Below are 21,904 nucleotides of genomic sequence, written 5' to 3'. Positions count from 1 at the left end.
AGAATATACAGATGTATAATAAGCTACTCTAAAAAGCAACCAAGAGGAAGACAGAAGTTATACATTTCGTGCTGCCTTGCAAGTTAAAGGAGGAAAAACCCTGTCTGCCTCATCTGACAGGGGCATATCCGTAAAGCCCCTGACACACCCTCTTGATGCAGAATGCTCAGATTCACATTCTTCTTAAACTGTGAGTACACAGATGTACACAACTGACTTGAGGAGGAGAAAAGTCAGGAGATAAGTGCCAAGAATTCAGGGTACATTTTCCTGAAATCCTACCTTTCCCACAACCATCCAATCGCTCATTTCCTGAGTGTCAGGAATTTCAGTGGTACATTCTGGGAACCATGACACCTGCTCACAGGCACTGGGCTACAAACAAAAGAGAGGGAAGTAAGTCAGGTAAGATAGACCCTCAGGGCTATGCCCCAACTCACCAGGGCTTCCCCAAAACAATCAAGAGGGACTCAGAGTGAAAAGGGTTCAGGAAGCTGAGGCCACTAGCAGTGTCAGACATTAGAACTAAGAGCCAGAATTCTAAAGTTTAACTTCTGAAGGCCAGGTCCAATTCTGGATTGAATCCTAAGAAACTTCCCCAACTTACAAAGTTTCTTTCATTTGTTCCAATATTATTTGATGAATACCTACTGTGGGCTAAGAGCTCAGAATGCAGAGTTTAAAAGATATAGTCCTAAAAACAGAAATATAGATCAATGGAACAGGATAGAAAGCCCAGAGATAAACCCACACACATATGGTCACCTTATCTTTGATAAAGGAGGCAAGAATATACAGTGGAGAAAAGACAGCCTCTTCAATAAGTGGTGCTGGGAAAACTGGACAGCTACATGTAAAAGTATGAAATTAGAACACTCCCTAACACCATACACAAAAATAAACTCAAAATGGATTAAAGACCTAAATGTAAGGCCAGACACTATAAAACTCTTAGAGGAAAACATAGGCAGAACACTCTATGACATAAATCACAGCAAGATCCTTTTTGACCCACCTCCTAGAGAAATGGAAATAAAAACAAAAATAAACAAATGGGACCTAATGAAACTTAAAAGCTTTTGCACAGCGAAGGAAACCATAAACAAGACCAAAAGATAACCCTCAGAATGGGAGAAAATATTTGCACATGAAGCAACTGACAAAGGATTAATCTCCAAAATTTACAAGCAGCTCAATAACAAAAAAAACAAAGAACCCAATCCAAAAATGGGCAGAAGACCTAAACAGACATTTCTCCAAAGAAGATATACAGATTGCCAACCAACACATGAAAGAATACTCAACATCATTAATCATTAGAGAAATGCAAATCAAAACTACAATGAGATATCATCTCATACCGGACAGAATGGCCATCATCAAAAAAATCTACAAACAATAAATGCTGGAGAGGGTGTGGAGAAAAGGGAACACTCTCGCACTGTTGGTGGGAATGCAAATTGATACAGCCACTATGGAGAACAGTATGGAGGTTTCTTAAAACACTACAAATAGGGCTTCCCTAGTGGCTCAGCGGTTGAGAATCTGCCTGCCAATGCAGGGGACATGGGCTCGAGCCCTGATCTGGGAAGATCCCACATGCCATGGAGCAACTGGGCCCGTGAGCCACAACTACTGAGCCTGCACGTCTGGAGCCTGTGCTCCGCAAAAAGAGAGGCCGCGATAGTGAGAGGCCCGTGCACCACGATGAAGAGTGGCTCCCGCTTGCTGCAACTAGAGAAAGCCCTCGCACGGAAACGACGACCCAACACAGCCAAAAATAAATTAATTAATTAAAAAACAAAACAAAAAAAACACTACAAATAGAACTACCATACGACCCAGCAATCCCACTACTGGGCATATACCCTGAGAAAACCGTAATTCAAAAAGAGTCATGTACCAAAATGTTCATTGCAGCTCTATTTACAATAACCAGGACATGGAAGCAACCTAAGTGTCCATCAACAGATGAATGGATAAAGAAGATGTGGCACATATATACAACGGAATATTACTCAGCCATAAAAAGAAACGAAATTGAGTTATTTGGGGTGAGGTGGATGGACCTAGAGTCTGTCATACAGAGCGAAGTAAGTCAGAAAGAGAAAAACAAATACCGTATGCTAACACATATATATGGAATCTAAGGGGAAAAAAAAAAGGTCATGAAGAACCTAGGGGTAAGATGGGAATAAAGACACAGACCTACTAGAGCATGGACTTGAGGATATGGGGAGGGGGAGGGGCAGGCTGTGACGAGGTGAGAGAGTGGCATGGACATATATACACTACCAAGTGTAAAGTGGATAGCTAGTGGGAAGCAGCCGCATAGCACAGGGAGATCAGCTAGGTGGTCTGTGACCACCTAGAGGGGTGGGATAGTGAGGGTGGAAGGGAGGGAGATGCAGGAGGGAAGAGATATGGGAACATGTGTATATGTATAACTGATTCACTTTGTTATAAAGCAGAAACTAACACACCATTGTAAAGCAATTATACTCCAATAAAGATGTTAAAAAAAAAAAAAAGATATGGTCCTTGGGACTTCCCTGGCAGTCCAGTGGTTAGTACTGTGCGTTTCCACTGGAGGGAGTATACAGGTTTGATCCCTGGTTGGGAAACTAATATCCCGCATGCCGTGCAACGTGGCCAAAAAAAAAAAAAAGACATGGTCCTTAACTCAAGAGGCCTATAATCAGAGCAGTGGGGACACAGAGAAGTAAACGTAGGATTTAAGTCCATGATAAGGTAATTACAACAGGAAGACTCAGTGCAATGAGTCTCACCTCCTGATACCTTTCATTCCAAGACAGAGCAGAAACTGGCATCTCTAATGTTGCTGCCTCTTAATTTTTCAATTACTTTCCTTATCAAGCTAAAACAGTGGTTTTCATCCTGGCTATACATTAGGATCATCTGCAGACCTTTTAAAAAGTACTGATGCCTGGGCCTCACCCTCAGAATATATGATTCTATTGGTCTGAGGTGGGGACTGGGTATAAGTATGTTTTTAGAAGTCTCCAGGTGATTCTAACATGCAGCCAGAACTAAGTTCACTGGGCTAGAAAGACATGGATTATAAAACCTAAACAGGTGGCTAACCTGCATTGGCAGCTCCACACATTCCCTCCAAGCAAGTGTGGAGAAGAGATTCACCACTGTGAACTGAAGCGATGAGATTAAAGGCAATATTACATGCTCTGAAAGGCATAAAATGGTATCACAATGCAAGGTCTTGAGGGCAAGCCAACCACACTTAACAGAGAAAAAGTTTAAAAGAAAAATTACTGAAAATTTTGTCGATGAATCTGGCAGTGAATCATGGTTTCTCCCCCTGGTCAAATCCACCCCCGTTAAGCATAAATAGCTGTGAATTATAACCTCTAAAAAGAAGCTCATATACACTTTGGATGCCCCTTTGGAGAGGAAAAGCAGACTCAATCCCCCCATGGAAGTCTGAACATTAAGGCTACCCACAAAGTGGGCTTTGAAGCTTCACACCTTGCACTCCATATTCCTGGGCTGCAGTGGCCACTGAGCACTCTCCGTGTGGTGACTCCAGGAACTGGACGTTCACCTCAGGCTGCCCGGACTCATCTACCTTAAAGAAGTGGCCACCAACTAATAGTTGAGCCAAATTCTTATCCAAAAGACAGGACATCTTTTTTAAGAGAAAAAGTAAATTATGGTAAATGATAATTAGGACAGCTTTGCCTCAAAGAAATTTTTCATGGAATTCCCTGGTGGTCCAGTGGTTAGTACTCAGCACTTTCACTGCCACGGCCCAGGTTCAATCTCTGGTCAGGGGAACTAAGATCCTGCAAGCCGTGCGACATGGCCACAAAAAAAAAAATTCTTTTTTCCCCAATAGTCTGTCTACATTAAAAACAGATTTTATGAGCAAATTTCAGATTCTAAGTTTGCAAAGTTAGTTCTAATTCTGCCCCATTGAGAGGATAAGGACTCTTCACTTGTTTTCACACAAATGAGGACATGGAAAGCACCAAGTATGTCTGAAGTAAAAACCTACATCTAGCCCCAGTTACAAATATTTGCCCTATTCTGCCTGTCTCGTCTCCTCATAACTACAAGGCAGCACAGCAGGACCAGCCCCAGAACCCATTAGCTCCTGGCTTATCAGCATCTTACTCTGACACCTTATTAGGCTTTTATCATGCACAGGTTCACAGGACTTCTTTCCTGAACTGGAACATCAGTTCAGGAGACAAATAAAATATCAATTTTCCAGAGTTCAGACCCACATCTGAAGCTCAACTACAGCAACTATGTGGAAGGCTAGATATCTGTGCTCTATTTTCTCTAGTTTCAACTCTATAATGGTAATATTTTACCATTATTTTTAGGTGCTTTTATTATACCTACTTCAAATCCTCTGTGGAATAAGGTAGGGCATAAATAAATAAATAAAAATAAAATCTCAATATTACCTGTGTCATGAAAAGGGATAGAGCCTCCTTTGGTATTGAGCAAACTCGTGCCCAAGGAGATAAGCAGACTAAACCCACAACAGAAAAGCTATATGGCATAAACAAACACCTATTTAATACCGAGATGTCATAAACCTGTGGAGGTGCAAGGACCTTGGAGGGCACCTAATCCAGTCATTCACACAATGGGAGAGTAGGTCCTCATTTGGCCCCATTTGAATTCTTTCAGCAAAGGGAGCTCACTACCTCATTAGGCACCTCCGTCACTGGTGGAAAGCTGTATATATTTATTAAAGTTCTATGTGGAGACACACTCTGCCTTCTTGCATCTTTTTTTTTTTTTTTTTGCGGTACGCAGGCCTCTCACTGTGTGGCCTCTCCCGCTGTGGAGCACAGGCTACGGACGCGCAGGCTTAGCGGCCATGGCTCATGGGCCCAGCCGCTCCACAGCATGTGGGATCTTCCCAGACCAGGGCACGAACCCATGTCCCCTGCATCGGCAGGCGGACTCTCAACCACTGCGCCACCAGGGAAGCCCTGCCTTCTTGCATCTTATGCCCACTGGTCTTAGACAGTCCTATACGAAGCAACAGGAAACAAATCTATATCCCACCATATCTCCCCCAGACTCCTGTTTTCCATTTTGGACACCCCCAGTATCTTCCACATAAGAAACTAGTTCCAATCTCCACTAACCACCCTGATCATACTGTCTCTGGAGACTTCTAGTTTGTTAATGTTAATATGGCTTCATAGAGCCATAAATGGCTTTCCTGTCTCCTCCTCTCCATATCAGTTACCTCTGGCTCAGCTCGCCAGTCCACATTCAGCTCTTGGTCAAAGCCCTGCAGCGTCAGACCCAAGCCTCGTCGACCTTTCTGATTAGAGGCCTCAACGATGTCTTTCCGACCCTGGCTGTATTTACCCAATCCTTCACCTTCCTTGAAGCCCATCTTGGCCTGAAAAAGAGAAGTAATGGTGCATTTATATAAATAAACAGACTTTTATTTAGCCCTTATCATGTGTCAGACGTGTTAAACCCTGAGAAATATAAACGAGTAAGGCCTAAGGTTCTCCTTCTAGCCTAATGAAAAGAAGCATAAATAAATAACTGCAGTTTAACTGTGGGCCCAGTGGCTGTCTATTCTGGAGGTGAAACTCTAGGGCAACTATAAGTTGGATAAAAGAGAAGGGACCTCATAGCTGTAATTAAAGACACCAAGAGTATATAATGAATCTCACTGGACATTTGCACAACTACCCTTCCAGCTAATTTGTCTGATTAAGTGAGAGGTAGATCCAGAGTAAAGTTGATAAAGAGAACGTAATTTAAAATGGAACCACTTCAAGCGGCAACTTCTAAACCTTACCCTTTAACCAGTCAAACGGCCTTACTAGGCAAGGACAATGAGGGCTTGTAGGAGCCCACTTAATCAAGAGATTAACTGAAAAATCAGTTCATGTAAAACTGAGGTATGGGAGATACTATAAGACTCTGGACAGAAACATTTTTTTAAATGTCACAACTAACTAAAGAGCTTACATTAAACTCTAGAGTTACTGAGCCCAGTTACATACCCCCCAAACCAGAGACCCGAATCCCAAAACCCACACACCCTTGTCTAATAAAAGAACTCCAATCCTAAGAAGATCTGATTTACCCTAGAAGGTCTATATTCCATATGGAAGGGGCATTACCAGCTCAGGAGCTGGATGAAATTCCTACAGTAGCCACAAATCTTTCCCCAGGTCAAAGAGTCTGACTCAGTCACAAACTTCCCCATCTTCCACTTCCCCAAAGTTTTTGGCCCCAACCCAGAATCCTGACTATGACTTCAGAAGTGGCAGTTCTCATTCTTAAATGAATCCAACAGAAAATGGAGAGGTCAACTATAATATTCTTGAAGCTAGACAGAAGACAAACTTGGATTTCCCTAACCTTTGCACATACACTGAAGTCTCATAAGGAAAGTAGCAGATCTTCCTTTTCACCTTCCTTCTTGTGGTATACCAATGGGGGTGCTGAAGTTATTAAGGAAAACTAGGCCCTCTTCTGGAAGTAATACAGAAGACTACTACTCCCATTTATTTTAGGTACCTAGGAGTGAGCAGGATTTTAGTCATTTCTTTTGAGCTCACTCACTAGGGAAAAAAAATCTCAGCATGAAGCCTCTTTATCCACAGACACACATTCATGTGTTCACATATGCTCACAAGAACTCAGCTCTGGACAGGACAGGAGAAGCAGGCGTCAGCAGCCACTTCCCATGGATGATTCAAATGTGATACTTCTATCAAGAAGGGGTCACACTCTCTCTACTAAACTATAGCAGCTCTCTACTAAACTAAAGCAGAGGAAAAACTCATGCCCTCACTTTGCTGCTTCTCATACCAACACAATTTCCCTTCTCTCACTCTGCTAGTAGAGCTTCAGAAACCCAACACAACCCAACCCAACCCGTGACATACCATAAGCTTCTGGGACACGCTGTTATACATGGAATAGCGAGAAGAAGTTCCCTCCACAAGAGAGTCTGCTTTGAATGCATCATCAAAAGAGTCTGAGCTGCGTTGCTTCCCCTCAGTCTCACTGTCAGATCCACTTAGGCTTGTAGCAGATGCTGGAAAAGAAAAAAGGAAGATGTTTTGGTGCGCTTATGGCACAATATAGCCTCTAGAAGTCCAAGTTTCATTTATTCAACTAGTGTTCAGTATATGCACTGCACACATAAAGTTCATTAAATGACCCAGGTCAAATGTATTCTCTACCTCTTACAAACTGTGTAATCCTGGGCAAGTTACTGCGGTTCCTAATGGTACTTGACACACAAGAGTTCAAAATATCAGTTTTCCTTTCCCATCCCTTACAAAACTGGGATGGTTAATACCTTCCTCATAGGGTTGTTTGAAGATTAAGTGAAAAAATGTATTTGAAAGTACACTGTCAGATATAACATGTATTTATTGATGATATGATTGTTATTTCTGCTATTTATTATTTGAAAATCAATTTCCAAACACTGATACCTGGTTTCATTTTCAACAATTCTATCACAGGACTAACAGTTTCTGATTGTTTAACCTCCTAGTTTCCTGTTTTCATAGTCCTTCAAACTTGTAGGTGAGATGGTGGATCTACATACAGCACAGCCCCAGAGAAGAGCCAGCTCACAGGTGGAAAGTGGGAAAGAGAAAGGGAGAAGTGAAGGGGGAGGGGAAGACAGGAAAGGAAGGAAAAAGAGAAGAAAAAGAGAGGACAGTGAAGACGGGGTGCTCAGGCAGCAACACCAACAGAGGCAGAGAGTAGAGGAGCTGCACTTAAAGGCTCCAGGAGGGAGCTGCCGGCCTGAGTGAGCCAAGCCACTATCTTCATTGTCAGCAACCTTGTTGCCAAAGGATTCCAAATAAGACCCACCTTAGCAGCTGCTGGAAGTGGTGGGTTACCTGTCTCCTGGTCAAAAGTGGGATAATCCACAGTTTAGATGGTCACTGTAACTGGGTCTTTCCCCATCTTTTATAGATACATGAATCTCTTAACTTAAAAGATACTTCAGGACTTGCCTGCTGGCACAGTGGTTAAGAATCCGCCTGCCAATGCAGGGGACATGGGTTCTAGCCCTGGTCCAGGAAGATCCCACATGCCATGGAGCAACTAAGCCTGTGTGTCACAACTACTGAGCCTGTGCTCTAGAGCCCGTGAGCCACAACTATTGAGCCCACATGCCACAGCTACTGAAGCCCACACTCCTAGAGCCTGTGCTCCACAACAAGAGAAGCCACCGCAATGAGAAGCCCGCGCACTGCAACTAAGAGTAGCCCCTGCTCGCCACAACTAGAGAAAGCCCATGCACAGCAATGAAGACCCAATGCAGCCAAAAATTAATTAATTATTATTTTCTTTTTAAAGATATTTCAGGGAATTCTCTGGCAGCCCAGTGGTTAGGACTCGGTGCTTCCCAGGTTAGATCCCTGGTTGGGGAACTAAGATCCAGCAAGCCACACGGCGTGTCCAAAAAAAAAGGTATTTCAGGCTTCCCTGGTGGCACAGTGGTTGAGAGTCCGCCTGCCGATGCAGGGGACACAGGTTCGTGCCCCGGTCCGGGAAGATCCCACATGCCGCGGAGCGGCTAGGCCTGTGAGCCATGGCTGCTGAGCCTGCGAGTCCGGAGCCTGTGCTCCGCAACAGGAGAGGCCACAACAGTGAGAGGCCTGCGTACCGCAAAAAAAAAAAAAAAGATATTTCAACCCAATATAATTTTATTCAGGTAGTTTCTTAAGGAAAACTCTCCCAAATTTGGAAATAGACTGTATCTCAAAAATCTGGTAAACAGTGGACTTCCCTGGCTGTTCAATGATTAAGATTCCACACTTCCACTGCAGGGGGCGAGGGTTCGATCCCTAGTCGGGGAACTAAGATCTTGCATGCCGCTCTGTGTGGCAAAAAAAAAATCTGGTAAACAATTTCTGCATATTCCCATTGAAAATGGTATTAAACTGCAAGCCAGGAGGAATGCGGAACAGGAAACAAGTGTGGTAGTATCCAATCTGATCCCAAGGTTTGAGAGGTTGTATAGTGCTCAACAGTATACAAATCTCATTAATAAGTAATTGTGCTTATTTAAGAATAAATTTTTTTAATTCTTCAATTTATGAATATTATTCTTACAAACATCTATCAGTTGTTAGGATATAAATGCTTGTTATTTAGACCTAAATACTTAATAAACTAAACTGTTAGGTATTTCTCTTGGTATTTTTAGGGCATGGTGAAAAAGGTTAAGGCAGCACTAAGAGTGCCAAAAACCAAGAAAACTTGGGAACCTCCCTCTGTATTGAAATGGTGAGATCACCGAGACACATTGTCAACTGAATAATAGAAGACCTAGACCATATTCATGAACATGGCATCCTAACTCTTGTGTACTAAAGAGGGACAATAAAAATATAAATTTTTATTTCTGGTAACTGCAAAAAGAGCTTTTGGAAGGAAAGATATACAAGACCAATAAAAGTGATTATCCACACATGTGGGGTTGAGGCATGGAAAAAGAATACCAAAATGATTACCTGGAACGAGTGAAAGTGGAAGAAGTGAAACTTGATTTACATTTTTATATCACTAGAGTTTATATTGGCTATCATTTTATATTTTTGATTTATGAACCATGTGAATATATTATCTTAATTAAAAGGTATTAATTATCTTAATTAAAATTTTAAATAAATGTAAAAAAAAAAAACTAACTTAGCAATGTAGCACAATTCCTTTAAGGAAGAAAGGAAGTCCCTGAGAAGAGATGGTGACTCAAAGTTTGGCTGCTTGTGGGAGGTATTTGTGGAAAGGCACAAAGGGCAGCCATGTAAAAAAATTATTTATATATACCCAAAATGGGCATTATACAGGTATTCATAACTTGAGGATTACATCCTAATTCTAAAGACTGTCTGCACTCATCCACCCATTTCCCAGTGAGAACACAAACTAAGGGTTGACATTCAGAGAAGAGCGAAGTCTTCCCCAGCACCCCAGGCCTGACTCTCCCTTCCACGGTGCTCCAGTAGCACCAGTATTCATACCATCAGCACAGCACTCATCACACTTCCTGAGAGCTAGTTGTCACATGCCACCCCACTGGACAGGGTCACTCCTAGAGAGCAAGGACTCTGCCACAACCAACATTCTATCTCCAACACTTGGACTAAGGCTTTGCATTTAACAGAAATTAACTGCTCACTGTAGTGAATTTAAAGAACTGTCACCCAGTTGTCATCTTTGCTAAGCACCTACTAAGTGTACCTCAGGATATTTCCTCTTACAACACCTCATACATGCAGTGCAAGACGTTCAGCCCTCAAAAATATAAGGAAGGGGGGCTTCCCTGGTGGCGCAGTGGTTGAGAATCCGCCTGCCGATGCAGGGGACACGGGTTCGTGCCCTGGTCCAGAAGATCCCACATGCCGCGGAGCGGCTAGGCCCGTGAACCATGGCCGCTGAGCCTGCGCGTCCGGAGCCTGTGCTCCGCAACGGGAGAGGCCACAACAGTGAGAGGCCCGCGTACTGCCAAAAAAATAAATAAATAAATAAGGAAGGGTACATGTCATTATATATTTGCCCAAACCCATGGAGTGTACAACATCAAGAGTGAACCATCATATAAACTATGAACTCTGGTTGATAATGTGTCAGCACAGGTTCATCAATGTAACAAATGTAGCCCTCTGGTAAGAGATGGTGCTAATGGGAGAGGCTGTGCATATAAGGGCAGGGTGTGTAGGAGATATCTTTGTACTTTCAATTTTGCTGTGAACCTTAAAAACTGCTCTAAAAAAAAAAAGAAGTCTTCAAAAAAAAGTTTTTTTAAAGGTTCAACAACAAAAAGTTTAAGCATGAGGATGGAATACCTATATCCTAGCAGAGAACTGAGTCCCCCTTGGACTATCACTTAGCACCCTGCACCCCAGTAGGCTGAAAAAGGACATCTGATATTGTTTAACAGATCAGACAACAACTTTGGTTCAGGACCTGTTTTATAAACGGTCCATGCTATATACAATGGAATACTATCCAAAAGTAACAATCTTACCCCCAGAGAGCTTAAAAACCCAATAGTTAAAATAAATATGCATTTTTAAGGGTATAACATTTTGCAAAAGAAAGGCAGGTGAACATGTGTGAAAAAATTAGAATAAACTTAAAACCAAAATTCTGGCTCCTAAGGAGGAATTCTGGTTGAGAATACCCCTGAATGAGAGGCACCAAATCTGCCTTCGTCCTCTTAAAAAGGTGGCTGTTCAATTCCCTCAATAAGGAGCTGACCTGCTTACATGGACCAATGCAGCACATGTCACAGTGCCAGAGAGTGCCACTCAGAAAGAAAGACCCAGAACATTAACAATGAGTAACCATGGAAACTGAGAAGTGAGGTGATATTTATTTTGTTTTGCCTTTTCTGCATTTTCTGTGTGAGAAATAAGAATATATTAGTTTGAAAATTAGGGTTTAAAAAAAAGCTATAAAGAAATAAAGTATCATTCTAAGCCTTGTGCAGAATTTGGTTCCTTTCCAGAGAAATCTTCAGAGGACAGCAGATATGAGGGGAAAGACCTTCTGAGTAGCTTAAAACTAAGCCTGGGCCTCTCATCTCTCATTGCCCACGTGAAGGAGAAATGTGCTCTGCAACAGAGCTCCCATATGTTAAAGAACTGTGCTTCCAAAGGTGCAGAGTCTCTTCACTCAGTTGCTTCCATGCCTCCAACCTGTACCGATTAGTGCAGGAATGGGGGCAGCTCCCTGAGCACTGCCCTAAAGTTTCCCTGGGCAGCCCAGGAATCCAGAGACTAACCTAGAAGCTACAATGTTAAATCAGCTGTTATTTCTTTCACCAGCTATCTGGAGATTCACAGGTCTATCTATATAAAGGTCAGGAAAACCTGATGTCCTTCTCAAAGGAGAGTGTGCCCTTGGTCCAGCTCTAGGGAGTTGCCAGGCTGTTAGGTTTGCTTAAGGATCCATCACTGGGCACCCATCAATGGTATGAATATCATTCCTGGGCATGCAGGGTTCCTGCCACTCTCAGATCTCAGAGAGAGATCTTTTGTTTTCTTTGTCCTCATGCCATTTTTGGACCAAAATGACAGGAAGAACCAAATTTGGGTGCAAGGCTCATTGGGCAAATCCTTGGTGGCTCTGGTGCAATATTCCAGCACCAGACTCTGGCACAAAGATCTTTCCACTCCATTCCTCTTCCTTAGGTGTTACCTAATGTACAGATAGCTGTCTTGTCCAGGTTCTGAGAATGAGGTTGATAAGAGCTAAAATATCACCCTACTAGGCTTTTCTTTGTGAGACCAAAAAGTGTGCTGGATAAGCAGATAAGCCTTACTTCTCTCTTTTATTTCATGTGCTATTTAAAGCCAATTCTCAGCCTGACATGATTTAAGACAAAGTTCCCTAGATTAGTCCTGAGTCCACAGACTGCCACAGCCACTACTCATTTTCACCCCTGGGCCTTTGGGGCCACTCTTTTCAGATGAAAAGAAGACAACTGTCTTGGCTGCAGCAGGAACTAAAGAGGAAGTTCAGCCTCCCAAGACTGATGAGAATTTAGCAAACATTGAGCAGACAATCTTGTGATGAGGATATAAATTAACAGGAGTAATAAGGTCAGTCTATTAAAATCATGAGTTTCATTAAGAACTTGCCAAAATTGGGTGGCATTCCCATTTACCTCCCCAGGAGCTCCCCTTCTAAAACCTACCAGAGAGCCCAAGACATTATTTAGAGCTTTCATTTAAGATTTCTCCTCTACCTGATAGAAATCATTACTCTTAAGTCAGTTTAAAGAAAACAGGTTCACTTTATAGAAGAATCAGAGATTTCCCAGCTACTGACAAAATTTTCCGTAACAGAACAGTAGGTCAAACATGCCAAGATTAAAAATGACAGTGACAACACACAAGAAGGGACAGCTCTAACCACTACTGGCCAAGGTGAGCAGCACACAGATGCAGAAGAATCAATTATGGACTTTAATAAACACCACATCCTGCCTAACAACTGCTGTGGAATACACTCATTCCTGGTTAAAGACTCATTTCTCCTTCATGCCAGACAAATGGTAACTCGTTAAAGCAATTTAAACAGACACCAATAAAGGAAGTTTTTGATTAAGGTCATGAATCTGGGCTGACAGGAAAACCATGGTGTTTCAGGGAAAATGGCCTATTTAGCGAAGAATTAAACCTGACGGAGGGGAAGGCACTTTCAGTGTGGTGCCAGTGAAGGAGCCCAGCCACTTCCAAAGCAACATGCTGTGGGAGGGCCAGGAGCCCACATTAGATGCACAGCTGAAGAGAAAAGGAAATTGTCTTGGGGTCTAGACCACAGTTTCTCTGTGACAACCAACCAAAAAGAAAAAAATGACCTCCATCTGCCTCTCCTTGCTTCAAAATGTTATTTAATAGCAAATTTCCAAGAGTTTATTTAGGCTTGAAAATGCCTTCAAACTCCTCTTAAAATACTCTAAAGAGTATATGATGCCCCAGTGGCCATGACAACAACATCCCTTTTCTTCTTTAGTCTGGTCAGATGTTAGACTCTGACTGGCAATGCAGCTACCCTGTCAATAATGTAAAATAAAAACCGATTAAACTAAATAGATCTATTAATGAGTCATCACATTGATCTAGCAGAGAAAGTACAAACAAGGCCCAGACAGACAGAAATAGCAACTACTTTTTTTTTTTCTATTTGTACTCCCTAAAGAGCATTTTTCAATCATCTGTTCAACAGTATGTCCGGGCAGAAGGGGTTGGAGCAAAAGGAAACACACCTGCTTTAATACAATGACTTGAATAGGAAAGCTGCATATAGATCTCAGGGGATATGTAGTTTCTGGCGAGACAGTTAACTACCAGGGCACACTGTCCAGGGGATGCCTGAGAGAAGCCAACACAGAACAGAGATGATATAAATGCGAAGTACTTAATGAAATGATCCTCTGCAGACTGGAGGAGACATAGGCAAAATGAATGAGGCAAAGCATTTTAAGCTTCTTGGAAAAGATACTACTGCTGCCTTCCATTGGTTCTATTCAGTAAATATTTACTGAGCATTTATTCCACACCAGGCATGGGGTTGCAGGGGGAGGGACAGTCTTGCTGATGAAGACACCAGACTCTAGCCCTCAGAGTTTTTTTGTCAATGTGGAGCTGCCCTTCCTAAAATTAGCTGACCCAGGGAAATCTAACAATGTTTGTTTGCCTCTGCCTCCTGCCTCATTTTTATGCAAATGAAAGGGACCAAATGGCCTATTGCCAGACACATACAAGGTACAGGCCACCTCTAGATTTCCATTCTGTACAAACAACAGCAACAGTCAATTCTGACTGAGTCATACGGCGCTACTTCTAGAAAAGGTTAAAGACATTTGGTACAATTAAAGTGAGTTCGTGGGAGGGTGGGAGGGAGGAGGATAATCTCAATTCACAGTCACATTTTTAAAAGCTTGAAATTTAAATTAGACTGGTTCCCTTGAAAGATCCTTAACTATACACCTTCCTCTACCTGGGAGCCATTCTCTTGAGAGTAGTTGTCCCCCAAGATCCGATTAGAACCAGATACCTCCATCACCTAAGTATCATTTATTCCCCCAGGCATGCTCTCCCTTTCTTGCAGGCCATTTCTCCCACTACCCCAGAGCCCTGCCCAAGGAGACTCTACCTTCATCAAGCTGCTCAAATCCCAGGTGATAGCAAAACTCCCTTTCCTCAACAGGCCCTAGAACGTATACGCCCAATATATTTTTGCCCTCCCACTTAGTAACCTCAGTTACATACAGCCTTTCTCACCTACCCTGGAATACACTGTGACAACTTTAAAGGCACACGTATCTCCACACACAAGGTTATAAGAGAGTCTCTTGATCCAGCCAGGATCACAGCCGCCCCAAAGGCTTCATTAGCTGTATGTAAGGCCTGTCAAGCTTCTCCTTTCTGGACCAGCTACTCAGTACAGCTGATGAGTAACCGCCCTTCAATTAGCCAACCAGTTGAGAATAAACTGTATTTTCTATCACCCTCAAAGGATTCTTCACACTCTTTCAGTCATCAATCTGTCACCATATTTCATTCCAATTTACCAGTAACCCAGTAGAGGATACAAAATGCAAGACTGCTGGTGTACTGGGTTAAATAGTGCCCAAAAGTTCATGTCCACCCAGCACCTGGGAACATGGCATTTGGAAATAGGGTCTTTGCAGATGTAATCAAATTAAGATGAAGTCATACTGGATTAGGGTGGGCCCTCATCCAATGACTGATATCCTCATAAGAAGAGGGAAATTTGAACACAGACACACACAGAGGCAGAGACTGGAATTATGCTGCTACAAGCCAAGGAACACCAAGGATCACCAGCAACCACCAGAAACTAGAAAAGGCAAGGAAGGATTCTTCCCTAGAGCCTTGGGAGGGAGCATGGCCCTGCTGGCACATTGATTTTAGACTTCTAGCCTCCAGAAGTGTGGAGAATAAATTTCTATTGTTTTAAGTTACCCAGTTTGTGGTACTTTGTTAGGAAATTAATACAGCTGGCAAGTAAAGATAAATGCAAATGGAACTACTTATAATTGTTTGGTATTTCAGGCAAGCTCTGAGATGCTTCACAATTTCTCATAGAAATCACCTGTGGAAACTGTGAACATCTGTAACCCTAAAAAGCAGGCAAAGCACAATGCTAGTTTCAACCAGATCAGTGAAATCCTTAGAGCTTAAAGTAAACAACGAACACAGGGATGCTCCAATTCATTTGGGTGTTTCTGATCATAACTGCTGAGGGAATTGAGGAAACAGAATGCAAAAACCTGAGAGGAATTAGGCCAGATCACTGCAGCAAAGAGCCCAGCCCTGTGAAAGAGCCCCAAGATCATTAACAGCTGAAAGCACAGGGCACTCAATGCTCACCGCTACTTCCACCTGGTTTAAGGCAGCAAAAGAGTGCCACCTACTGAAGGACCACAACAGAACTAAGGCACACCTGTAAAAATTCCAATTTTTTAGTTAAAACAAGTTCCCAACTCCCAGGAGGAGAACGGTAAAAGAGAAGAGAGTCTACAACCAGTATCCCTCTGTAGAATTTGCCTAATCTTCCTCAAGAGGCACTGAACTGTATTCTGCCCAACTCAGGCATCAGTGATTCAAATAACCAGATGGTCAGTGGCCTCTGACCACATAGGTAAGCTTACCTTTTGCTGCATGATTGACAGAGGAGGGAGGTTCATCGTCAGATGTAGAGCTGAGGTTCAGGGCAAGCTCTGCAACTCTTTTCTTCTGTTTCTTGAGAGGGGCAGTGCATTCTGAATCATTTCTCCTCCTCATTGTTGCTGCAACCACAAATCCAGATAGTCAGCTGCCCTTGTCAGACACACTAGGATCACAGCAGGAATTCCAAAGAATGGGAATGAACCATTAATGCATGAAAGTTGTCAACTCCAAACAGCTTCCATTGCCAGCACTTGAATAGCTTCTTCCTCAGAATGAGGTCCAGGAAGGATGCTAGCCAAGCTCTGGTTTTCAATAACAGCTGTTAGTTTTACTGGAAAATGTGCTCACAGACCCAGCGGCCTCTGGGCCATTGGTGTCAGATACCAAAAAGTCATGGATCAACTCCACGAGCCACAGGAGGAAAAACACCTTGCGTACTTGTTATTCTATATTTTTGATGCAACACTGGCTATGTGTGACAATAATGTACACTAGAAATTAATTATGAAACCTGATGAATATCAACAAATATTTCCAAGGTGAAAAAATCATCCCAGAATGATTGCTACATTACCATTATTATTTCACCAGGACAATTAAGAGATTATACAATATGATACAAATGCTGGGTTTTGGTTTACTTCAGGATGTTTGAAAACATGGGAGAATTGGGCAAGTTTTTAAACGGAGTAAGGAATGGATGCAGTGGTTGACTTAGGACTGAGAAAACAGAAGAGTGGGAAAGTTAGCAGGACCGGAGGTAGCCATATCATAGGACTCAGGTACAAAAACAAGTTTAAGAACAAGAACCCACCTCCACAAAAAAGAATGGAAACAGGCAAGGCACCATGTCACCATCATCCATGCCCATGGGTAAGCATGAGAGGCAAGCATGAGGGGAAAAAATGAGATGGAATGAAGTGGTTATGAGATTCCTGAAATCTTAAGGAATGATCAAATTAAAGAACAATTAAGAGTAGAAGTGAATACAGTGTGGTTTACACACAACCGTTGTTTATAAGAGGACTCAGAAAAGAGAAAGTACTCAAAAATAGGAGCAAACAGGTGGGTGCTCAGCTGGGCTGCAATTCCTTAGGAAAGGGGAGTTGCAGGTGCACAAGAACAGGCTTACAGTATGGGTCACAGCAGCAAGAGAGTGATGAAATCCAAAGATACCACTGATCCCCTCGTGATTTCAAACATGAATCACGTTTCACTTCTCTCCAGCTCAAGGATGAGGAAGCCTACCCAACACATAATCTCATCCTTCCTAAGGAGGCAGCCTCTTATAGGCACAGGCAGGGGCTATCCTGCGCAAGTAGGAAGAACAGGAGGCGTTGAACAAACAGAAAGCAACACCAGGCTGAGCCACATTTCACTTTAAACTACCGTGTTAAATATCCCCTCACCCCAAAGGCCCATAACGTAAGCAAAAAGGGCCCTCTGATTCCTAGCTACTCCGGGGGAGACTGGAAGCACAGGAAACTCAAGAACTGTGTTGAGGTAGGTGCCAACAAAGGAGAGGAAATAGCGTCCGAAAGGCAGGAGATACCGATGCTCCTCCCCAAACCACCTTAGATTTGGGCCTTCCAAATCACCTCATTCAACCCTCTCCTTTTCCACTAAAAGAAACTGAGGCCCGAGAGGGGAAGGCCGCACAGCTAACCAGTGCCCAGCTCAAGTGACCTACACATCCAAAAGAATGTGCCCTGGCAGAGGACTTCTAAGTGGAAGGCAGAAGGCCTGGTTCTACCTGCTGCTCCCCCAGGGAAGGGGTTCAAATCCCCTCTCCAGTCTTCTCTACCTGGGCCTCGGTTTCGCACTACCACCCCTATTCATAGAGGGAAGAGATGAGCTCACATCTCCCCGGGCCAGTCTTTTCATTTGTAGATAACGTGAGTGTGTGAATGTGTGCGCAGAAACGTTTGGCAGCGGCAGCTGATGGACTGGGGATGGGGCGCGGGGAAGAAGGGTGTAAAGGAGGAAGGGAGAGAGAAAGGGCGGTGAGGGTCACGACCGCCCGTGGGGGGCCGAGGGGAAGATACTGAGCCCGCGGGCCCGCCCGCTCGCTCCCCCCGGGCCGCGCGTCGGCACTCACGCTGAGGGAAGAGGGCGAGCTGCCAAGGAGCGGAGAGGGGGGGATCAGGCCGCCGATGCCGCCGCCACCAGGCCTGGCCCTGCCGCTGCCAGAGCCGCCTCCTCCTCCCCCAGTTTCGCTTCCCCACAAACCCGCCCCGGTCCGCTGGCCGCGTAGTCGCGCTCGGGTCCCGCCCTGCGGGACGCGCAGCTTGATGACGTCAGGGCATCCAGCTCCCTCCACCCTCCCGGGCCCTGGCCCCGGGGCAGACCGCTGTAGTCCTGGCCCGCCCCACCCCCTGCCCCTGAGCAGCCCAGAGCGCCTGCGCAGAAGACCCAACGGGGAAAGGATACAAAAGCGAAAGTAACCAGGTATCTTCCGGCTTTGGGTACGAGAAACAAATATCAAAAACAAAAAACGCCAGGTGCCATCACATCGACTCATCTCTCTTATTCTCATTATTATCTTAATTTTACAGATTAAGAACAAGTTTAGAGAGGGAATTCCCTGGCGGTCCAGTGGTTAGGACTCCACGCTTCCATTACTGGGACACGGGTTCTATCCCTGGTTAGGGAACTAAGATCCCACAAGGTCCCCGGCGCGGCCAAAAAAAAAAAAAAAAGTAACAAGTTTAGAGAGGTAAACGGAAAACTGGTTGAGGGCAGAAACCCAGTCTTCTTGTTCACTGCTGTATCCCCAACACGCAGCATACAGTACATTCTCTACAGATACTGAACAAAGGTCCAGAGGAAGAAGGCCGCCTGTGGCATTTTACCATATGGACACAGATGACTTCCTTTGCCAAACGCCTCTTCTGATCTTCAGACCAATATGGCCAAAAGTCTGACGAACATCCTCAGTCACTTCACACCCATAGATTCAAGTCTGACCTTATATTCTCCCATAAGCCTACTCTTTTTCCTGTGAACTACACCACCATTGGTCCAACCAGAAATCTTCTCTCATTCCCCAGAGCCTCCAGTATATACTTTATTGCATTTACCTACAAATTATCCCAAATCTATCCATTCTCCATCCACATTGCCACTAACCATGCACTCACCTTCTCTCATCAGGATTTCTCCAATAATCTCCAAATCATTGTCCCTCCAGTCGGGATCCCTCTAGTGCAGTCTCTGCAAATCAAAGTTATTTTAAAAAAACAAAAAACAAAACTAATTTGATCCTGTTACCTGTTTCACCCATCAATGATGAAAGCCCATCAATGGCTTCTCACTTCTCTTAGGATGAAGCCAATGTCCTTAGGATGGCATACAAGACCCTCCCATCTGACTCCTTCTGCAGTCATACTTTGAGCTACTGGTCCCTTAGTTCTCCCCATCGCGGTTTTCCCTTGGTTTCTCAACCATGCCATGCCTCTCGAAAGAGTTCATCCCCTTTCCTGGATTGCTCTTCTCCCTCTCTTTGCTTGGCTAATGTCCACTTATCCTGAGGCCTGTTTAGTGTTCTTATCTCTGGTAATCTTTCCTGACCCCACAAGTCTGAGTGGGGAGTCCCCCTAAGCTTCCACAGCCTTCTGTCATTCACTATCAAAGCACTCACCAGTCTTGTATAATGACCCACTGACTCATCTGCCTCCCCACTCAGCTGTAAACTTTGTAAAGGAAAGGTTATGTCTGTATTAAATCCATAAGATTTAATATTGTGGCTGGTAGTAGGTATGCAATAGACATTTATTGAATATGTGGAAGTATGGAAAATGAATGAAGGTTAAGTGATGTGCCCCAGGTCACAGAGCTAGGAAGCAACAAATGAGCATTTAAACCCAGGTTTCTTTGGTTCTAAAGCTGTGTCTTTCCACCTTACCAGGGGTTCTTAACATGGGTTAAGACATTATTCTTAACATGTGTTGGATACCTTTGGTAATCTTGTAAAGCTTGTGAACCCATTCTCAAAATAATAATTTAAAGGGCATAATATACAATGTATAGGATTACAAAGGAAATCAATTATTTGAAATACAGTTACTTTTTTTTTTTTTTTTTTTTTGCAGTACACGGGCCTCTCACTGTTGTGGCCTCTCCCGTTGCAGAGCACAGGCTCCAGACGCACAGGCTCAGCGGCCATGGCTCATGGGCCCAGCCACTCCGCGGCATGTGGGATCTTCCTGGACCGGGGCACGAACCCGCGTCCCCCGCATCGGCAGGCAGACTCTCAACCACTGTGCCACCAGGGAAGCCCCGAAATACAGTTACTTTTAAATTGTGATTTGTTTACTTTTAATGTAAAGCGTTAAATAATGAGAGAACACATTTAAAACGTAGGAAAATTAATGATAAATTTACTTTATATATATATGAGTAAATCCAGTGAATAATGCTGGAAAAACCAGATAAATATATCAGGGAAAGATGACTCTTGATTCCTACCTTACACCATATGTAAAATTAAATCAAAATGGATCAGACCTAAACAAAGAGCAAAAACAGAAAAGAAAAAAAAAAGCTTATAAAAGAAAACATAGGTGACTATAGTTAGCAATAACGTATTGTATATTTGAAAGTTATAACCATGTGAGGTGCTGGATGTTAACTTACTGTGGTAATCATTTTCCAATATATACATATATCAAATTATTATGTTGTACACCTTGAACATACAATGTTATATCAATTATATCTCAATAAAACAGGGGAAAACAGAAGTTTAAAAAAAGAAAACATAGAAAAATATCTTTGCAGACTTGGAGTAGACAAAGATATTTTTTACAAAGGACCCAGAGAGCATTAATCAGAAGAAAAAAATTGAGAAAAATAGACTTCACAAAATAAAAAGGCTTCTGTTCATCAAAAGACACCATTAAGAAATTGAATAGCAATCCACGGACTGAAAGAAAAACATTCACAGTACAAATATTTGACAAATGACTTATTTCCAAAACAATATATAATACCCAACAACAAAAAGAGAAACAGAAGTTTCCAATTCCTGTCAAAATAGAGAAAACACATTCCATCCCATTTCTTCCACTGAATGCAATTTATAACCTAGGCAGAATGCATGCAACACCTATCTGAAGATTATGAAAAGTAAATGGTAGCAGAATTCTTTTTTTTAATAAATTTATTTATTTTATTTATTTATTCTTGGCTGCGTTGGGTCTTTGTTGCTGCGCGCAGGCTTTCTCTAGTTGTGGTGAGTGGGGTCTACTCTTTGTTGCAGTGCACGGGCTTCTCATTGCGGTGGCTTCTCTTGTTGCTGAGCACGGGCTCTTGGCGCGCAGGCTTCAGTAGCTGTGGCATGTGGGCTCAGTAGTTGTGGCTCTCGGGCTCTAGAGCGCAGGCTCAGTAGTTGTGGCACAACAGGCCCAGCTACTCCGCGGCATGTGGGATCTTCCCAGACCAGGGCTCGAACCCATGTCCCCTACATTGGCAGGTGGATTCTTAACCACTGTGCCACCAGGGAAGCCCAGCAGAATTCTTGAGGAAGGAAAAACAGAAGTCAAAGAACCACCAAGTCAGGGTGAGTTTCCCAGTTGTTCCCCCTCTGGTATCTCCTGGCCAAGACTGAAAGGCAGCCTGAAACCTGGAACGTGCAAGGGGTGCAGATGGAAAGGGCTCCAAGAAACCATCTATTTCTTATCCCAGAAGCA

The 21,904-nt window shown here is 43.4% G+C and overlaps 1 protein-coding gene across 2 annotated transcripts in view; it reads right to left on the bottom strand.

Annotated features, from left to right (window-relative positions):
* Positions 1-18,429, bottom strand: part of CMTR1 (cap methyltransferase 1) — a 59,659-nt gene extending 41,230 nt beyond the window's left edge. The window contains exons 1-5 of one of the 2 annotated variants that reach the window (XM_082847102.1): positions 18,313-18,429; positions 16,196-16,333; positions 6,921-7,072; positions 5,252-5,410; positions 283-375 (exon numbers count right to left, since the gene is read on the bottom strand). In XM_082847102.1, coding sequence (XP_082703228.1) covers positions 283-375; positions 5,252-5,410; positions 6,921-7,072; positions 16,196-16,328 — 537 coding nt within the window. In that variant the 5' untranslated portion in view covers positions 16,329-16,333; positions 18,313-18,429. The remainder of the gene's footprint in view (positions 1-282; positions 376-5,251; positions 5,411-6,920; positions 7,073-16,195; positions 16,334-18,312) is intronic. The other variant, XM_082847103.1, reaches the window with a different exon arrangement.
* Positions 18,430-21,904: the final 3,475 nt, after the last annotated feature.

This window comes from Leucopleurus acutus (genome assembly GCF_964270905.1).
Source record: "Leucopleurus acutus genome assembly, chromosome: 10".
NCBI lineage: Eukaryota > Metazoa > Chordata > Mammalia > Artiodactyla > Delphinidae > Leucopleurus > Leucopleurus acutus.
Note: the sequence above shows the minus strand (reverse complement) of the source record. Positions and strands in the feature narration are given on the sequence as shown.